The 15,421-nt window shown below is 41.0% G+C and overlaps 1 protein-coding gene across 1 annotated transcript in view; it reads right to left on the bottom strand.

Annotated features, from left to right (window-relative positions):
• Positions 1–15,211, bottom strand: part of LOC139582877 (opsin-5-like) — a 49,555-nt gene extending 34,344 nt beyond the window's left edge. The window contains exons 1-2 of the mRNA XM_071413290.1: positions 14,916–15,211; positions 6,429–6,579 (exon numbers count right to left, since the gene is read on the bottom strand). Of these exons, the coding sequence (XP_071269391.1) occupies positions 6,429–6,561 (133 nt within the window). The 5' untranslated portion in view covers positions 6,562–6,579; positions 14,916–15,211. The remainder of the gene's footprint in view (positions 1–6,428; positions 6,580–14,915) is intronic.
• Between the last annotated feature and the right edge of the window lie 210 nt (positions 15,212–15,421).

Raw genomic sequence — 15,421 nt, 5'->3', positions numbered from 1 at the left:
TGTTCATTGACTACAGCTCAGCGGTCAACACCATATTGCCCAGGAAGCTCATCACTAAGTTAAGAACTCTGGGACTAAACACCTCCCTCTGCAATTGGATCCTGGACTTCCTGACGGGTCGAGAGTGGGCCACAACATGTCTGCCATGCTGATCCTTAACAGGGGTGTGTACTTAGTCCCCTCCTGTACTCCCTGTTCCCTCCTGTACCTCCTCTTCCTTAATGTGAGCAAGACAAAGGAGCTGGTCGTGGACTACAGGAAAAGGCGGTCCGAACAGGCCCCCACTAACATCGACGGGGCTGTAGTGGAGCGGGTCGAGAGTTTCAAGTTCCTTGGTGTCCACATCAGCAACGAACTATCATGGTCAAAACATACCAAGACAGTCGTGAAGAGGGCACGACAAAACCTTTTCCCCCTCAGGAGACTGAAAAGAATTGGCATGGGTTCTCAGATCCTCAAACGGTTCTACAGCTGCAGCATCAAGAGCATCCTGACCGGTTGCATCACCGCCTCGTATGGAAACTGCTCGGCATCTGACCGTAAGGCACTACAGAGGGTAGTGCGAACGGCCCAGTACATCACTGGGGCCAAGCTTCCTGCCATCCAGGACCTATATAATAGGTGGTGTCAGAGGAAAGCCCATAAAATGTCAGAGACTCCAGTCACCCAAGTTATAGACTGTTTTTTCTGCTACCGCACGGCAAGCAGTACCGAAGCGCCAAGTCTAGGACCAAAAGGCTCCTCAACAGCTTCTACCTAAAAGCCATAAGACTGCTGAACAATTAACAAAATCGCCTCCTGACAATTTACATTGACCCCCCCTCCTCCCTTTTGTACACTGCTGCTACTCGCTGTTTATTATCTATGCATTGTCACTTCACCCCTACTTACATGTACAAATTACCTCAACTAACCTGTACCCCTGCACACTGACTCAGTACCGGTGTCCCCTGTATATAGTCTCATAATTGTTATTCTTATTGTGTTACTTTTTATTATAATTTTCTACTTGGTACTTGGTAAATATTTTCTTAACTCTTCTTGAACTGCATTGTTAAGGGATTGTAAGTAAGCATTTCATGGTAATGTCTACACTTGTTGTATTAGGCGCATGTGACAAAGTTTATTTGATTTAACACACACACACACACACACACACACACACACACACACACACACACACACACACACACACACACACACACACACACACACACACACACACACACACACACACACACACACACACACAGAAATCAGAACCATCGACAGCCACATCATATTTAGCTTACGTTAATTGAACTAAATAGTTTTTTGTATGTTTTTGTTGTCACAGTATTAGACTAAGCATAGGTGATTTGAAAACAAAGGTTTCTGTACCAAATATTAAGTTCTGCTTTTCTGATGTATCAAATACTTATGTCATGCAATAAAATGCTAATTAATTACTTAAAAATCATACAATGTGATTTTCTGGATTTTTTTTAGATTCCGTCTCTCACAGTTGAAGTGTACCTATGATAAAAATTACAGACCTCTACATGCTTTGTAAGTAGGAAAACCTGCAAAATCGGCATTGTATCAAATACTTGTTCTCCCCACTGTATATACACTGCTCAAAAAAATAAAGGGAACACTTAAACAACACAATGTAACTCCAAGTCAATCACACTTCTGTGAAATCAAACTGTCCACTTAGGAAGCAACACTGATTGACAATAAATTTCACATGCTGTTGTGCAAATGGAATAGACAAAAGGTGGAAATTATAGGCAATTAGCAAGACACCCCCAATAAAGGAGTGGTTCTGCAGGTGGTGACCACAGACCACTTCTCAGTTCCTATGCTTCCTGGCTGATGTTTTGGTCACTTTTGAATGCTGGCGGTGCTTTCACTCTAGTGGTAGCATGAGACGGAGTCTACAACCCACACACGTGGCTCAGGTAGTGCAGCTCATCCAGGATGGCACATCAATGAGAGCTGTGGCACGAAGGTTTGCTGTGTCTGTCAGCGTAGTGTCCAGAGCATGGAGGCGCTACCAGGAGACAGGCCAGTACATCAGGAGACGTGGAGGAGGCCGTAGGAGGGCAACAACCCAGCAGCAGGACCGCTACCTCCGCCTTTGTGCAAGGAGGAGCAGGAGGAGCACTGCCAGAGCCCTGCAAAATGACCTCCAGCAGGCCACAAATGTGCATGTGTCTGCTCAAACGGTCAGAAACAGACTCCATGAGGGTGGTATGAGGGCCCGACGTCCACAGGTGGGGGTTGTGCTTACAGCCCAACACCGTGCAGGACGTTTGGCATTTGCCAGAGAACACCAAGATTGGCAAATTCGCCACTGGCGCCCTGTGCTCTTCACAGATGAAAGCAGGTTCACACTGAGCACATGTGACAGATGTGACAGAGTCTGGAGACGCTGTGGAGAACGTTCTGCTGCCTGCAACATCCTCCAGCATGACCGGTTTGGCGGTGGGTCAGTCATGGTGTGGGGTGGCATTTCTTTGGGGGGGCCGCACAGCCCTCCATGTGCTCGCCAGAGGTAGCCTGACTGCCATTAGGTACCGAGATGAGATCCTCAGACCCCTTGTGAGACCATATGCTGGTGCGGTTGGCCCTGGGTTCCTCCTAATGCAAGACAATGCTGGACCTCATGTGGCTGGAGTGTGTCAGCAGTTCCTGCAAGAGGAAGGCATTGATGCTATGGACTGGCCCGCCCGTTCCCCAGACCTGAGTCCAATTGAGCACATCTGGGACATCATGTCTCGCTCCATCCACCAACGCCACGTTGCACCACAGACTGTCCAGGAGTTGGCGGATGCTTTAGTCCAGGTCTGGGAGGAGATCCCTCAGGAGACCATCCGCCACCTCATCAGGAGCATGCCCAGGCGTTGTAGGGAGGTCATACAGGCACGTGGAGGCCACACACACTACTGAGCCTCATTATGACTTGTTTTAAGGACATTACATCAAAGTTGGATCAGCCTGTAGTGTGGTTTTCCACTTTAATTTTGAGTGTGACTCCAAATCCAGACCTCCATGGGTTGATAAATTTGATTTCCATTGATCATTTTTGTGTGATTTTGTTGTCAGCACATTCAACTATGTAAAGAAAAAAGTATTTAATAAGAATATTTCATTCATTCAGATCTAGGATGTGTTATTTTAGTGTTCCCTTTATTTTTTTGAGCAGTGTATTTAAATCACAACACATAGGTTGTAATATGGATATTTTTTCTAGCAAGGCTTCTCCAGTGATTTTACCCACGCACCACTACTGGTATTTTGACAGGATGTATCAGCTAACAGAATAATGCAATTGCAGGGATTTCTAGTGGCGCAGATATGAGTTATGATAATGCACAAGCACAGAGGAAGTTGTCTCCATAGTTTCCTCATTTGGCTTCCGTGTTTTAAAAGCATGCAGAAATGAGGTGGATACAGCAGAAAACGCCAACAGTAAAAAGATGGAACTTTATCCCTGAATTCACATTTTTCCATCCAGTAGCTAAAGCTATGTCTACATTAAATGCATTTTCAAAGTAGGATGTATTCAGCTTTGATGTTGAGCAAACATCACTCCATATTACAGTACCTTCCTCTCCTAAATCAATCTGTTGATAATCGATCTAAGCACATCCTTCGAATACATTTTATATCATAACATTCAAATTCCTAAGGTTTCATTTAAGTGTTATGTACTTGAATGACCACAATAATGTATGTTGATTAACATTGGTTGATAGAAGAACATTCTTGATTGACAGATGGATCAAACAACCTGGTGATCATATAGCATGATATCCCACAATGAAAGCTCATCAGAGCTGTTGACCAATCAGGATGCCAGAACATTATCAACAGAGAGCTTCTGAACAGCCTCTAACAGGAGTCTCTTATGCCCCGTGCAGTCTGGCTTCTGAACAGCCTCTAACAGGAGTCTCCTATGCCCCGTGCAGTCTGGCTTCTGAACAGCCTCTTCGGGCTAGGGGGCGGTATTTTCACGTCCGGATGAAAAGCGTGCCCAAAGTAAACTGCCTGCTACTCAGGCCCAGAAGCTAGGATATGCATATAATTGGTAGATTTGGATAGAAAACACTCTTAAGTTTCTAACTGTTAAAATTATGTCTGTGAGTATAACAGAACTTATTTGACAGGACAAAACCCCGAGGACAAACCATCCAGGATAAAAAAAAATTAGGTGACAGTGTTTCCAAGAGGTTTCTATGTGGATCTAGATTTCTAAGGCACTTGCTTGCAGTTCCTATCCCTTCCACTGCATGTCAACAGTCTTTAGAAAATGGTTGATGTTTTTCCTTTGAGAAATGAAGAAGTAGGGCTGTTCAGAATGAGGGTCTAGTCTAGTGTACTGTTGTGGTTGGGGTGTGACCTGAAAGGTCGCTCCACTTTGTTTTTATCCGCTATTGAACGCAGTTTATCCCGTCTTAAATTTGATTGATTATTTACGTTAAAAAATACCTAAAGTTGTATTAGGAAAGTTGTTTGAAATGTTTAGATCAAGATTACAGGTAATTTATTAGATATTTTGTAGTCATGTTGCGCGAGTTGGAACCGTTTTTTTTTTTAATCAAAGCGTCAAATAAATTGACATTTTGTAGATATAACGACGGAATGAATCGAACAAAAGGACCATTTATGATGTTTATGGGACATATTGGAGTGCCAACAGAGGAAGATCTTCAAAGGTAAGGCATGGATTATATCGTTATTTCTGACTTTTGTGTCGCGTCTGGCGGGTTGAATTATGATTGTCATGTGTTTGTTTGATGGGGTGCTGTCCTCAGATAATAGCATGGTTTGCTTTCGCCGTAAAGCATTTTTGAAATATGACACGGTGGCTAGATTAACAAGAAGTTAAGTTTTAATTTGGTTTATTGCACTTGTATATATATTTGAATTTCACGCTCTGCCATTTCACCGGATGTTGTCGAAACGTTCCGCTAGCGGAACCCCTAGCCGTAAAAGCAGTCCCCTATGCCCGTGCAGTCTGGCAGACCAAATAGTGGCCTTTACAACTCAGTAGCCCATAGTCAACATGTCTGGAGGCTGTCATAGATCAGTTTGTGTCCTGTAACTGTGTTAATTAGCATGAACATTCAAACCTTTCTTAATGTGATAACATTTATAGAAAGGCAGGGGCACATTAGAATTCATTTAACCTGTTAATAGACTAACCACTAACCATCACCATTTGTGTGATACATTGCTGTCAAAATGTCATTTTAATCGTTTTAGTTGGCTTCAAAGAGGGTTTCCATTTCCTAGCCAACCTAGCCAACCTAGACAACTTAGCCAACAAAATAACCTGTAATTACTACTGTACCCTTTAGAGGAGAAACACACAGTGGTTTCCAGTGGGGAGTCTGTCTGTATATAAGGAGACGGGCATCTCTTTCTAACTGCATGTTAACTGCTGATACACAGCCACCTCTTGACTGTTCTATTAAAGTCCTTTCATGTCAATGTGCCACATAGCTGATAATAGCAGGTTATACAGTAGATGTATGTCTATTTTATCCACTTTCTCTGTAACGTAGGCAACAGCTACAGTACTCTTCATGTTGTCCACGTAACATCTCCCTTTGGTCCACACACAAATTGATAGAGGAGGAGAGGGGTACGTTTATAAATTAAACTTTCTATCGTCTTTGAAAAGGTGCAATGAGTGATGGAAAAGTATGTGGAATCATTACAACCAGATTATTGCTATCAATTGAAGCAAAGCTGAAAAGCTACTGAATATAGGATCTTCTACATTCGAAAAGAAAATAACCTTCTATCCCTTTTCAAATACATTTTGAATGTACAATGTCTTACAGATATAGGCAGTGCTTGACTTGGGCTGAAATAGGTGCCGGTACTCATTTTGGGTGCCGGTACTGTTTATATCTAGGTGCAGGAGCTCCAGAATACTTTTGAGCTAATATTCTATTCTATAGGAGGAAGAGGAGCATAAGCAGTATTCAGCTCTGGTGAGCTCCTGCCCAAGTCAAGCACTGGATGTAGGATCTTAATTTGAGCCAGTCTCTTAGCAGGAAAATTTGAATTATTATGTGGATTATAATGAATGGACATTTTTGTAGCGGTTGATACATTTTTCATAAGGGAAAATGAAGTGGAAAATGTAAAACTTTCGAAGCCTTTTTAAACCTCAAATACACTACAAGTTTAAAACGGAAAGGTGTCCTACAACAGGGTGATCAAATTAAGATCCTACATCGGTAGACAATGGACAACCTTGATGAATCACAATTGATTGCAAACATAATCGAATCAGAATGGCTCTCCTTGAGGTGAAGACCGGTTAGGCTATGTCTCAAGGGAGATGATTGAGCAGAGGATATCAGTGAGTCTATTGATGAGTCTACTTCCCTATGCAGTCTACATCCCTGTACTTTATTGACACTTACCTATGATGCAGATGTAGAAAGCAGCCACGATGTCGGCCTCCTTGGACAGCTTGGAGGCAAAAGGGTCGCCCGCCAGGAGGTAATGGGGAACATAATCGGGGCGAGCTGAGGTTTCATTTCCTATCAGAGCCATGATTAGGAGTGTCAGCCGCTTCCTGGGGAGCCAAAAGAAAAAAGAAAAAGCAGTAACACACCTGATTACTAGCTCACATTCTATTACTGCATTCGTAAAACTCAATCATGTCTTGAATTATCAGTCTGTACCTCCATGATGTTCAGTGCTGTATATTGCCTCTAATGGAAGACAGCGATAAGAGAGAGAATTTAATCAAACACTTGGCCATGAAGAATAAATCCCAGATTAGTCACCATGGGGTTCAGTCTAGTTTCCTGCTTACTGTCCTTGGCTATCGCTCCCTCCACACACTGCACCATCTCACCTAGGGTGACCACATGTCCGGCATTTGATCAACAAATTCAAAATATGTCCAAAATAAGCCCAATGCATTTTTACTGTCTTATTTTGGACCTAAGCTGGTCCACTGCCTTCCCGCCTTTGGGATAACAACTCCCATTGTTAGGGCGGAAACATGAGCATCTCGTCATCTTGTCTCTGTTTGCAGTCACATTGCGCTTTTGACAAGATATACAGTATATCACAAGGATGTGGTACTGGAGATGTTAAACACTTATCCAATTGTTGTTAAGATCTGATAATCAGCACAGCGCAAGGCGAGACGTAGGCCAATGTCATTTCGTCAACCAATCACTGTCAAATCCTTTCGGTCTCAAATCGAGCTAAACTTGGAGAGGACAGTTAACTACCTACAAAAAGCTGCTTCTGATGAAGATCTACAAAGTAAATAGCAATATTAGACTGAAAGATATAACATAATTTCGTCAAAATTGTGAGGCGATCCATGCTTATTAGTTGCTCATTCAACATATTTTCTGCTACTTCTCTCAATTTGATTTTCAATGTCTCCCTTCCTAACTTTTTTACATTCCTTGAGACCAACCAGAAATGTTTGATTGGCCAACTATTCCCAAATTTTCATAAAAAGTCACACATTTGGTCTCTCGTTTCTGCATGACCAAATTTTGCACGAGGCAAAGGAGTAACCTATAGGCACACATAAATTAGCTCCTTCAGTGAATTGGGAGGGGGATTTATGAGTAAGTGTGGGGGCGATGACTGGAAATCACTACTAGATTTATCGTGAGAAGAAGCACATAACTTTACAGAGAGACCAATGGTACCATTTCAATGTTCTTTAGTGTTTTAGGCACACTGTTTTGAGTTCAAAGGCAGAAACTGGACACACGAATACTCACAAACCAGACACAAGATCACACACACATGCATGCACACAAACACAGTAATTTCTGAAAACAAAGAACCCCAATTTTCTGGTGGTCATACAGGAAGTCACTGCTGGGACTCGTGAGTCATCCATTAAACAAGCACACAAACACACACACACGGAGAGATACAGATACACACAAAAAAAACACTATAATCCTTTTGTGAAATCCCTTTCTGCTGGCCAGTAGGTCCTTCAGCAGGGAGGCACACCGTAGCCCTTAAGGCGCCTGCATGCTTTCCATCAAAAACAGTTATTATGATGACATTTTGGTCTTCGTTTTGGTCTTCCATAAGGGTTTTTTCAGCGGTTTGTGCACACAAAAAATGTTCTGGAGGCAAGCCAAAGTTCGGTAGTGGAAGTCTAAGCCCCTTCTTCAGTGATTGGGCAACAGTAGGGATTCTTCAATTAAATGTTTGTTGTCATTCAATGAGAGGTTTTCATGCACATTTTTTCACTTGAGAAATACTTCACCAAACATCTTAATCACCTGCAAAAACATAAAATGTATTACAGATTTCTTGAGTTATCTCTGAATTTCAATCAGATTTAAGTCAGGACTGAGACTGGACCATTCAGGAACCCTCAATATCTATTGGAAAGCCATTCTGGTGTGTCTTTGCCATTAAAATCTGTTTAATTGACCTGGTGAAAAATAAAACTCTATCCCAGGGTTAGGTATTTAGAAGACTGGGGCAGGGTTTCCTCTAACGTTTTATCTGTGCTTTGTTCCTTCCATATTTATATCCTGACAAACTCCCCAGATCCTGACAGTGACAAGCATATACCCATAACATGATGCAGCCACCACAATACAGGGTTATGTAAATCGGTAGGAAAAAAATTAAATTAAATTTTTAAGGCAGCAAAATATGATGACTGTGCAAGAGACTTTGACTAGGCACTGTATGTGTGGACTGGGGAGTTTGTTTGTTGTGGCCAGAATCAGTGCAGTGAATCCTATGGCAGACACCCCCAACCTCTGAAGGTGTGGCTCCGCTAAGAGAACGAGCAGCCAGCCAGGCAATTCTTAGTGTAATGAATACGATGGGAGACAGAGTTCTGGTTTCAAGCGCAGGGCACAGCAGGTGTTTATTAGCAAAGGACATCAGGAAGAGGCAGGTAGCTGGGTCCAGGGACGGGCAGAAGGTCATACACAGGGACTCCAAAACGGTAACAGTACAGGCAGGGAATAGGCAAAAAGGCATTGTTAGTGAGGATGGCCAAAAACTATGATACTAATACGGAAATGACCAGAGCTTCGAGTAGTACATGTAACAAAACAAACAATACCTCACAATGATGGGGTGCAAAGAACTGAACTAAATAGTGTGTGTAAATGTCATGCAGGTGTGTGAACAGGTGATCAGAATTCAGATGATTGGGATCTGGAGAGTGAGCTGCGTTCATGGGATCTATGTGTTTGAGAGCGTGAGCTGGAAAGTGGGCTGGAAAGTGAGCTGCGTTCAGGAGATCTACGAATTTGAGAGTGTGAGTTGGAAGCAGACGTTACACTGAGTGGCACTTCTGCCTTCAAAATCTACTTCCCCTCAGAAAGCATACCTCCATTTACAAGTCAGACAAGTCAGACATGAAAAAAGGTCAACTTTTGCTTTAACTCTGAAGGCCTGTTGCAAGCCAATCTTTCCCTTGTTGTGTTGAAACTATATTACACACCCCACAATAGTTTGTTCGTTTTCAAAGCCCTTCAACAAAGTCTAAAATCTGAAACAGAATAAAAATAAGTCTGCAATTTTCTCTCAAAAAAACGTGAGAATATATGTTTTTCTATGCTCTAGGTGTCCAGTAGCACAGTTTCGATACAATTACAGCCTAAGCCTAGGTACCAGGCTCTCCATGTAAAACAAGACCAAATGTTCTTCAGAGTACTAAAACAAACAGAAGTTTGTGACATCGGGTGCTGTAGGTGTCCTTGGAGGGCAGGCAGTGAGCAAATGCATTCCAGATTCAAGTCAGCCACAGTAGCCTGCAGGGTTGGGAGCACCTGCCTAAAGTTATTTGCTATATTTAATTTCAGGAGCACCTTTAGGGGTTACTTCCAGTAGCAGATTATCATGACTTTCCCCAACCAAAAAAGTCTGCCTACTGTCTGCCAATCAAGAGTAAAACACTGGCAGGTCCTACAACTTGAGTATTTCTGACAAGGGACACCACAAAACCCCACACAATATAATGAATTAGAAAAGGATGTGTACAAAGGGTGTGTACTTTCACTAGGCACTGTATGTGTGGACTGGGGAGTTTGATATACAGTACCACACATACAGTATATTATGTATAATACGGTACTTCTTCGAAAATGTAGGTTTATTTGAATAATTGATGAGCAGTCCATGCCAGGGCAGAAGAGTCTGACTCTGAACAGCAGAACTTCTACTATAGCTCACAATGTTAAGGAAGAAATTCCAATGAACATATTCAAAGGAGAAAACATAAAGATAAAGAACTGTACATGACCTTGAAAAGTGGTAGCAGAATCTAGCAAAATCCCCCAAAATAGTGACACATTCACTATGACAGCAAATGCATAATTCTTCAGGGGAATAATAACGATAAGGTTAAGTAAATATAGCATATAACTTTAGGCAGGAGCTCCCACCCCCTGCAGGCTACTGTGGCTGACTTGAATCTGGAATGCATTTGCTTGCTTTAATAGGCTACGGTAAATTCATGAATAATTATATAAGATTAAATGCAGTTTACAGATTAAGACCATGTTAGTCAAATGTGCGTTGTGGATGTATTATTTTTCTCTGATTGGCTGCCTGCACTATACATCTCTTGACCTGAAGTTACAGGTGATTGTTGGTATTCAACAAAATAATCAGGACTGTATGCTTGATGTTTAATCAAACCCAGTGAATTGCATGATGAAGTATTGACTGTGATGTACTTTGAGAATTCTGTCATACATCAGAATTTTCAAAGTACATCCGAGACACACCATTTAAGTAACCATCTGTCTTATGTACCCATACCAAACGTGACATATCGTACTAAATGGAGTGTCTTGGATTTACTTACAGAATAATACAAAATGTTCTGAGACCAGGTTGCTGTCTATGGGGACAAACATCTATAGCCATCCACAGCATGCATAGTGTTGACAACTTTGACTGCTAAACTACTTCAGATTGGAGCTGTTATATAGAGGTTAGAGATAGAATGTGGGGGCAAGTTGCTACATGGATTATGGATTTCAATGCAAGATTTTTCAGAAGTAGTCTGTGCAGTTTGATTGAGGACACCATAGCAGCAGAAACCCAATCAACTTGATATTGTGGTCTAACGACGTCTCGTCTAATGATCCTCTGTGGAGATGGATGATCATTGATTATGTACAATTTGGTCTTTCGACAAGAACAACAAGAGGAGAAACATACCTGATGGGGCTCCATTTGAATGAGGAAGACTTCAGAACATGACATTATTGAATGTTTACTGTGACTGATGCAGCAATCTGAAAGTACAATGACTACACTTCCACCTTCCCTTTGGTGCTTTTGCAATTAAACACAGGGGAGACATCAGAGGAGGCTGGTGAGGGGAGGATGGCTCATAATAATGGATGGAATGGAATTGTATCAAACACATGGAAAACCAGATGTTTGATAATAAGAAAGAGAGTTCCAAACCTCTGCTAATAATAACTTGTTTTCAGTTTTACCCTCCACATTAAGACCACTCCCAGAAAGTCCTAGCAAAAATTTGTGCTTGAGAAATTTCTCTTTGCTAAGAAGTAAATTGTTTTTCTTTTTTACCATTTTAATGGAAGACAATCACGGTAAGGTATTTAATTGTTACCCAGAAGTGATTTGATATTGCGATAAAAACTACCTTTAAAATATGTAAAGATAATATATCCACATCTCACTGCTACTATATTGTTACAAACAATGCAACTTCCATGGACCAGATATTTCCTGAAAATAAATGAATGAGCATATTTTAGCAGATTTGTGTCTGTGGCCACAGTTGATAAACAGTACCAGTCAAAAGTTTTGACACACCAACTCATTCAAGGGTTTTTCTTTATTTTTACTATTTTCTACATTGTAGAATAGTGGTGAAGCCATCAAAACCATGAAGTAACACATATGGAATGTAGTAAACAAAAAAGTGTTAAATAAATCTAAATATATTTGAGATTTTTCAAAGTAGCCACCCTTTGCCTTGATGACAGCTTTACACACTCTTGGCATTCTCTCAACCAGATTCATTGTTTGAATGGTAAGATGTCTAATGTCCATTGCTCGTGTTTCTTGGCCCAAGCAGGTCTCTTCTTCTTATTGGTGTCCTTTAGTAGTGATTTATTTGCAGCAATTCGACCAAGAATGCCTGATTCACACAGTCTCCTCTAAACAATTGATGTTGAGATGTGTCTGTTACTTGAACTCTATGAAGCATTTATTTAGGCTGAAATCTGAGGTGCAGTTAACTCTAATGAATTTATCCTCTGTAGCAGAGAAGGAAAGAAATTCACAAATATATATTTTTACAAAGCACACCTGCTAATTGAAATGCATTCCAGATGACTAAGATTGGCATCTTACCATTCAAACAATGAATCTGGTTGAGAGAATGCCAAGAGTGTGTAAGGCTGTCATCAAGGCAAAGGGTGGCTACTTTGAAGAATCTGTTGTTTAACACTTTTTTGGTTACTATATGATTCCATATGTGTTATTTCATAGCTTTGATAACTTCACTATTATTTTACATTGTAGAAAATAGTAAAAATAAATAAAAACCTTTGAATGAGTAGGTGTATCCAAACTGATCCTGTATATATAGTGCTGTTTTGATTATCTCCAAATATGATGCTGCAGTTCTGCATCAACTTTCCCTCCAGAGTCATATGTGCACTGCAGACATCATATAGCTACTTTAAGAGTAGGTCTTCCACCTGCAATGTATTATGAATGCATGCATTATATATACGATTACGTAAAAAGTACCGTACAGCAATAACCTGTGTGCACGCGTTGTAACGCATTATGTACACCAGATGCGCAAGATGTTTTGCCTTGCACATTTGCTGTCTAGTCCGCATTTTCCATACTTGATGCACATGTGCTTCGCAAGGCTGCAGAATGGAGAAGGTTATTTTCGCCGTCTCTGGGTTTCCTTCCGTGTTCGACCAAAGCGCAGATTGCTATCCGGACTGCCATGCTAAAAATGCTGCATGGAGACACATCACCAATGAGATTGGATTACATGGTCAGTTGACTGTTAAATAACAAAACTGGAAAGTGGAAGCTATGTGCTGGTAATTTCTTAGCTAAGCTATCTAGCAAAATGGTTAGCTTTGTAGTTAGACAGCTAGCTAGCTTGACTGTTTATGAACTTCCGTTTGTACCACTGCACGGTAAAGCGACGCACAAATTGAAAATATTGAACGCATGCGGTACACAGAACGGAGCGCAGCCTAGTGCGGTATCCCCAACACAGTTTTGTGGACTGCTCCATTGACAAGGCATGACTTCCATCTGAACACAAAGAGTTGACGCATCTGGTGGACTGAGGCTTTCTTGTACACCAACTGTGTGTGAGGCTTTCTTGTACACCAACTGTGTCAAACTCTATGCGTTCTGCCGGAAGTTAATTTCAATGGGAGGCAATCCGCACCGCTGCGACTCATCTGCTGGAATATGTTGTGGTGTGGCATGTGTTGGATTTTGCCAACTTGTGTCTTTGCCGCGTGTTATCAGAATCGGACGTAGATAGACAACCGAAGAAGGTGCTAATGTGTAGGGTGAATCTTTTTGTTGTGATGCTGCACATGGATTTCAGGTGTACCCACTTTTCTTTCTACAAAAAAGGTCATTTTGTCGGCAAGACACATCAATTAATTTGAGTGTAGACCTAATGACAATCGCAGAATGTCATTACACTTTTTGGTGTTTTGTAACAGATGTCTCTTACCATTCAACAAATGGCAGGTGCACAGTGCACTGTTTGGATTCTGGAATTGTTTTGGAGTGGCGGAACATGCGCAGGTAACCTACTTTTTGAAGTGATTTGTTTGACAATCAGATGAAAACATCGTAACTGGTTGTGTTCATGCCTCATTAAAAGGTACAACTTTTTTACCGTTAAATTACATATTTACTATTAGGCCCATAAATTGTTTTCGTGGACACATAGGAGTTCCCGTGAAAAAGAGACCCCTGACCACTGTATAATTTGTACTCTGCTTACTTCGAATGCACTATACCCCTTGCGTGTAATGCAGAATAAGCATCTGTGGATTCATAAATGCTGTTAGTTGTATAAATGATTATATTAAGTTTTGGTTGAACTTATTAGAAATCTATTACAGAAAGTTCTAAATATATGAATGAGTAGTTTATGAATAGGCTATTAACCGTCCTAACCCCATCGACTTTACAAGAAAAATAAACGGGTATAATTCAGTGGTATCCATTATCAGCCTTACTCCTCTATACATGATTTCATTAACATATGCATGACTACATAAATCACAACCCACTGGGCACAGACTTCAGTCAGTTCAATGTCAAGTTTTGATTTACATTTGGTTGAGTTTTCAACTAACGTGTATTCAAGTGAAATAAACTAAACATGTCACCATGTCATTGGATTTAGGTTAAAAGTTGGGTAAAAAATAGACAATATGCACTTAAGATGGTGACCTTTTAGTAAATCCAATCAGTTCTCCACGTTGGTCATCACATTGATTGTTTTGGTTGAAATCACGTGAAATAACGTTGAGTCGAGTCGGCCAGTTTTTGCCCAGTGGGAAGGGATTATACTGGTACTATAGTAGTCTATACAATGCATTGTTGGCTCTCATATGACTGATTTACCAAAAATATCTGCAGAAGTGATAATGATGTAGCCTATAATAAAGACTAAATCGATGCAACACATTCCCGCTTCTTGAAAGCGCATTGAGCGAGGTTTGTATACTGTCCAACATTTTTACGAGAAACAAACTGAATAGCCTACATTGCAAATTCATGTCAATATTTTTTCAACTTTTGTTTTGAAAATAAATCTAAGTCTTCCACAAAGACTCACAATAATGATAGTATAATATAGAATAATAATAACAATGTGAGTGAGTCTTAGTAGAAATGACTTGCCTTTACAAGTCTTCAGTCATTCCCGGTAGTTCCGTTCACTTTCCGCCAAAATAATACTGTCCAACTGCCTCCTTCCGCAAAATTAAAAATAAAGAACCGACAACCAACTGTAGCAAATACTTTGTAAGTGTTCTTGTGATAGTACACCCGTTGGACAGAGATTGCACTCCGTGTAACAGCCTGTTTTCTTCACAGCCTGTTTTCTTCACAGCCTGTTTTCGTCGTCCTGGTGGGGGATTCTCAGTAGAGCGCTTTGGTGATGCGCGGCGCCTCCAAACTACCGCTGCGAGTAAATCAACCACAGCTGAATCATTGCGTTCAGTCATCTACAATAGTGTCATGTGTTGACTTCATTACGGAATTAAACACATCCCATCTAGAGTGTAAAAACAGGAAACCTCGCGGCCTCATCTTTGGATGCAACTGAAATCCATAACCACAACGGGGATAAAATAGGACGTCATCAGGCTTATTATCCATATAATCCAAAGAAGTGAATCAG

Source organism: Salvelinus alpinus, chromosome 8 (genome assembly GCF_045679555.1).
Source record: "Salvelinus alpinus chromosome 8, SLU_Salpinus.1, whole genome shotgun sequence".
Classification (NCBI taxonomy): Eukaryota; Metazoa; Chordata; class Actinopteri; order Salmoniformes; family Salmonidae; genus Salvelinus; species Salvelinus alpinus.
This window is presented reverse-complemented; position numbering and strand designations above follow the sequence as displayed.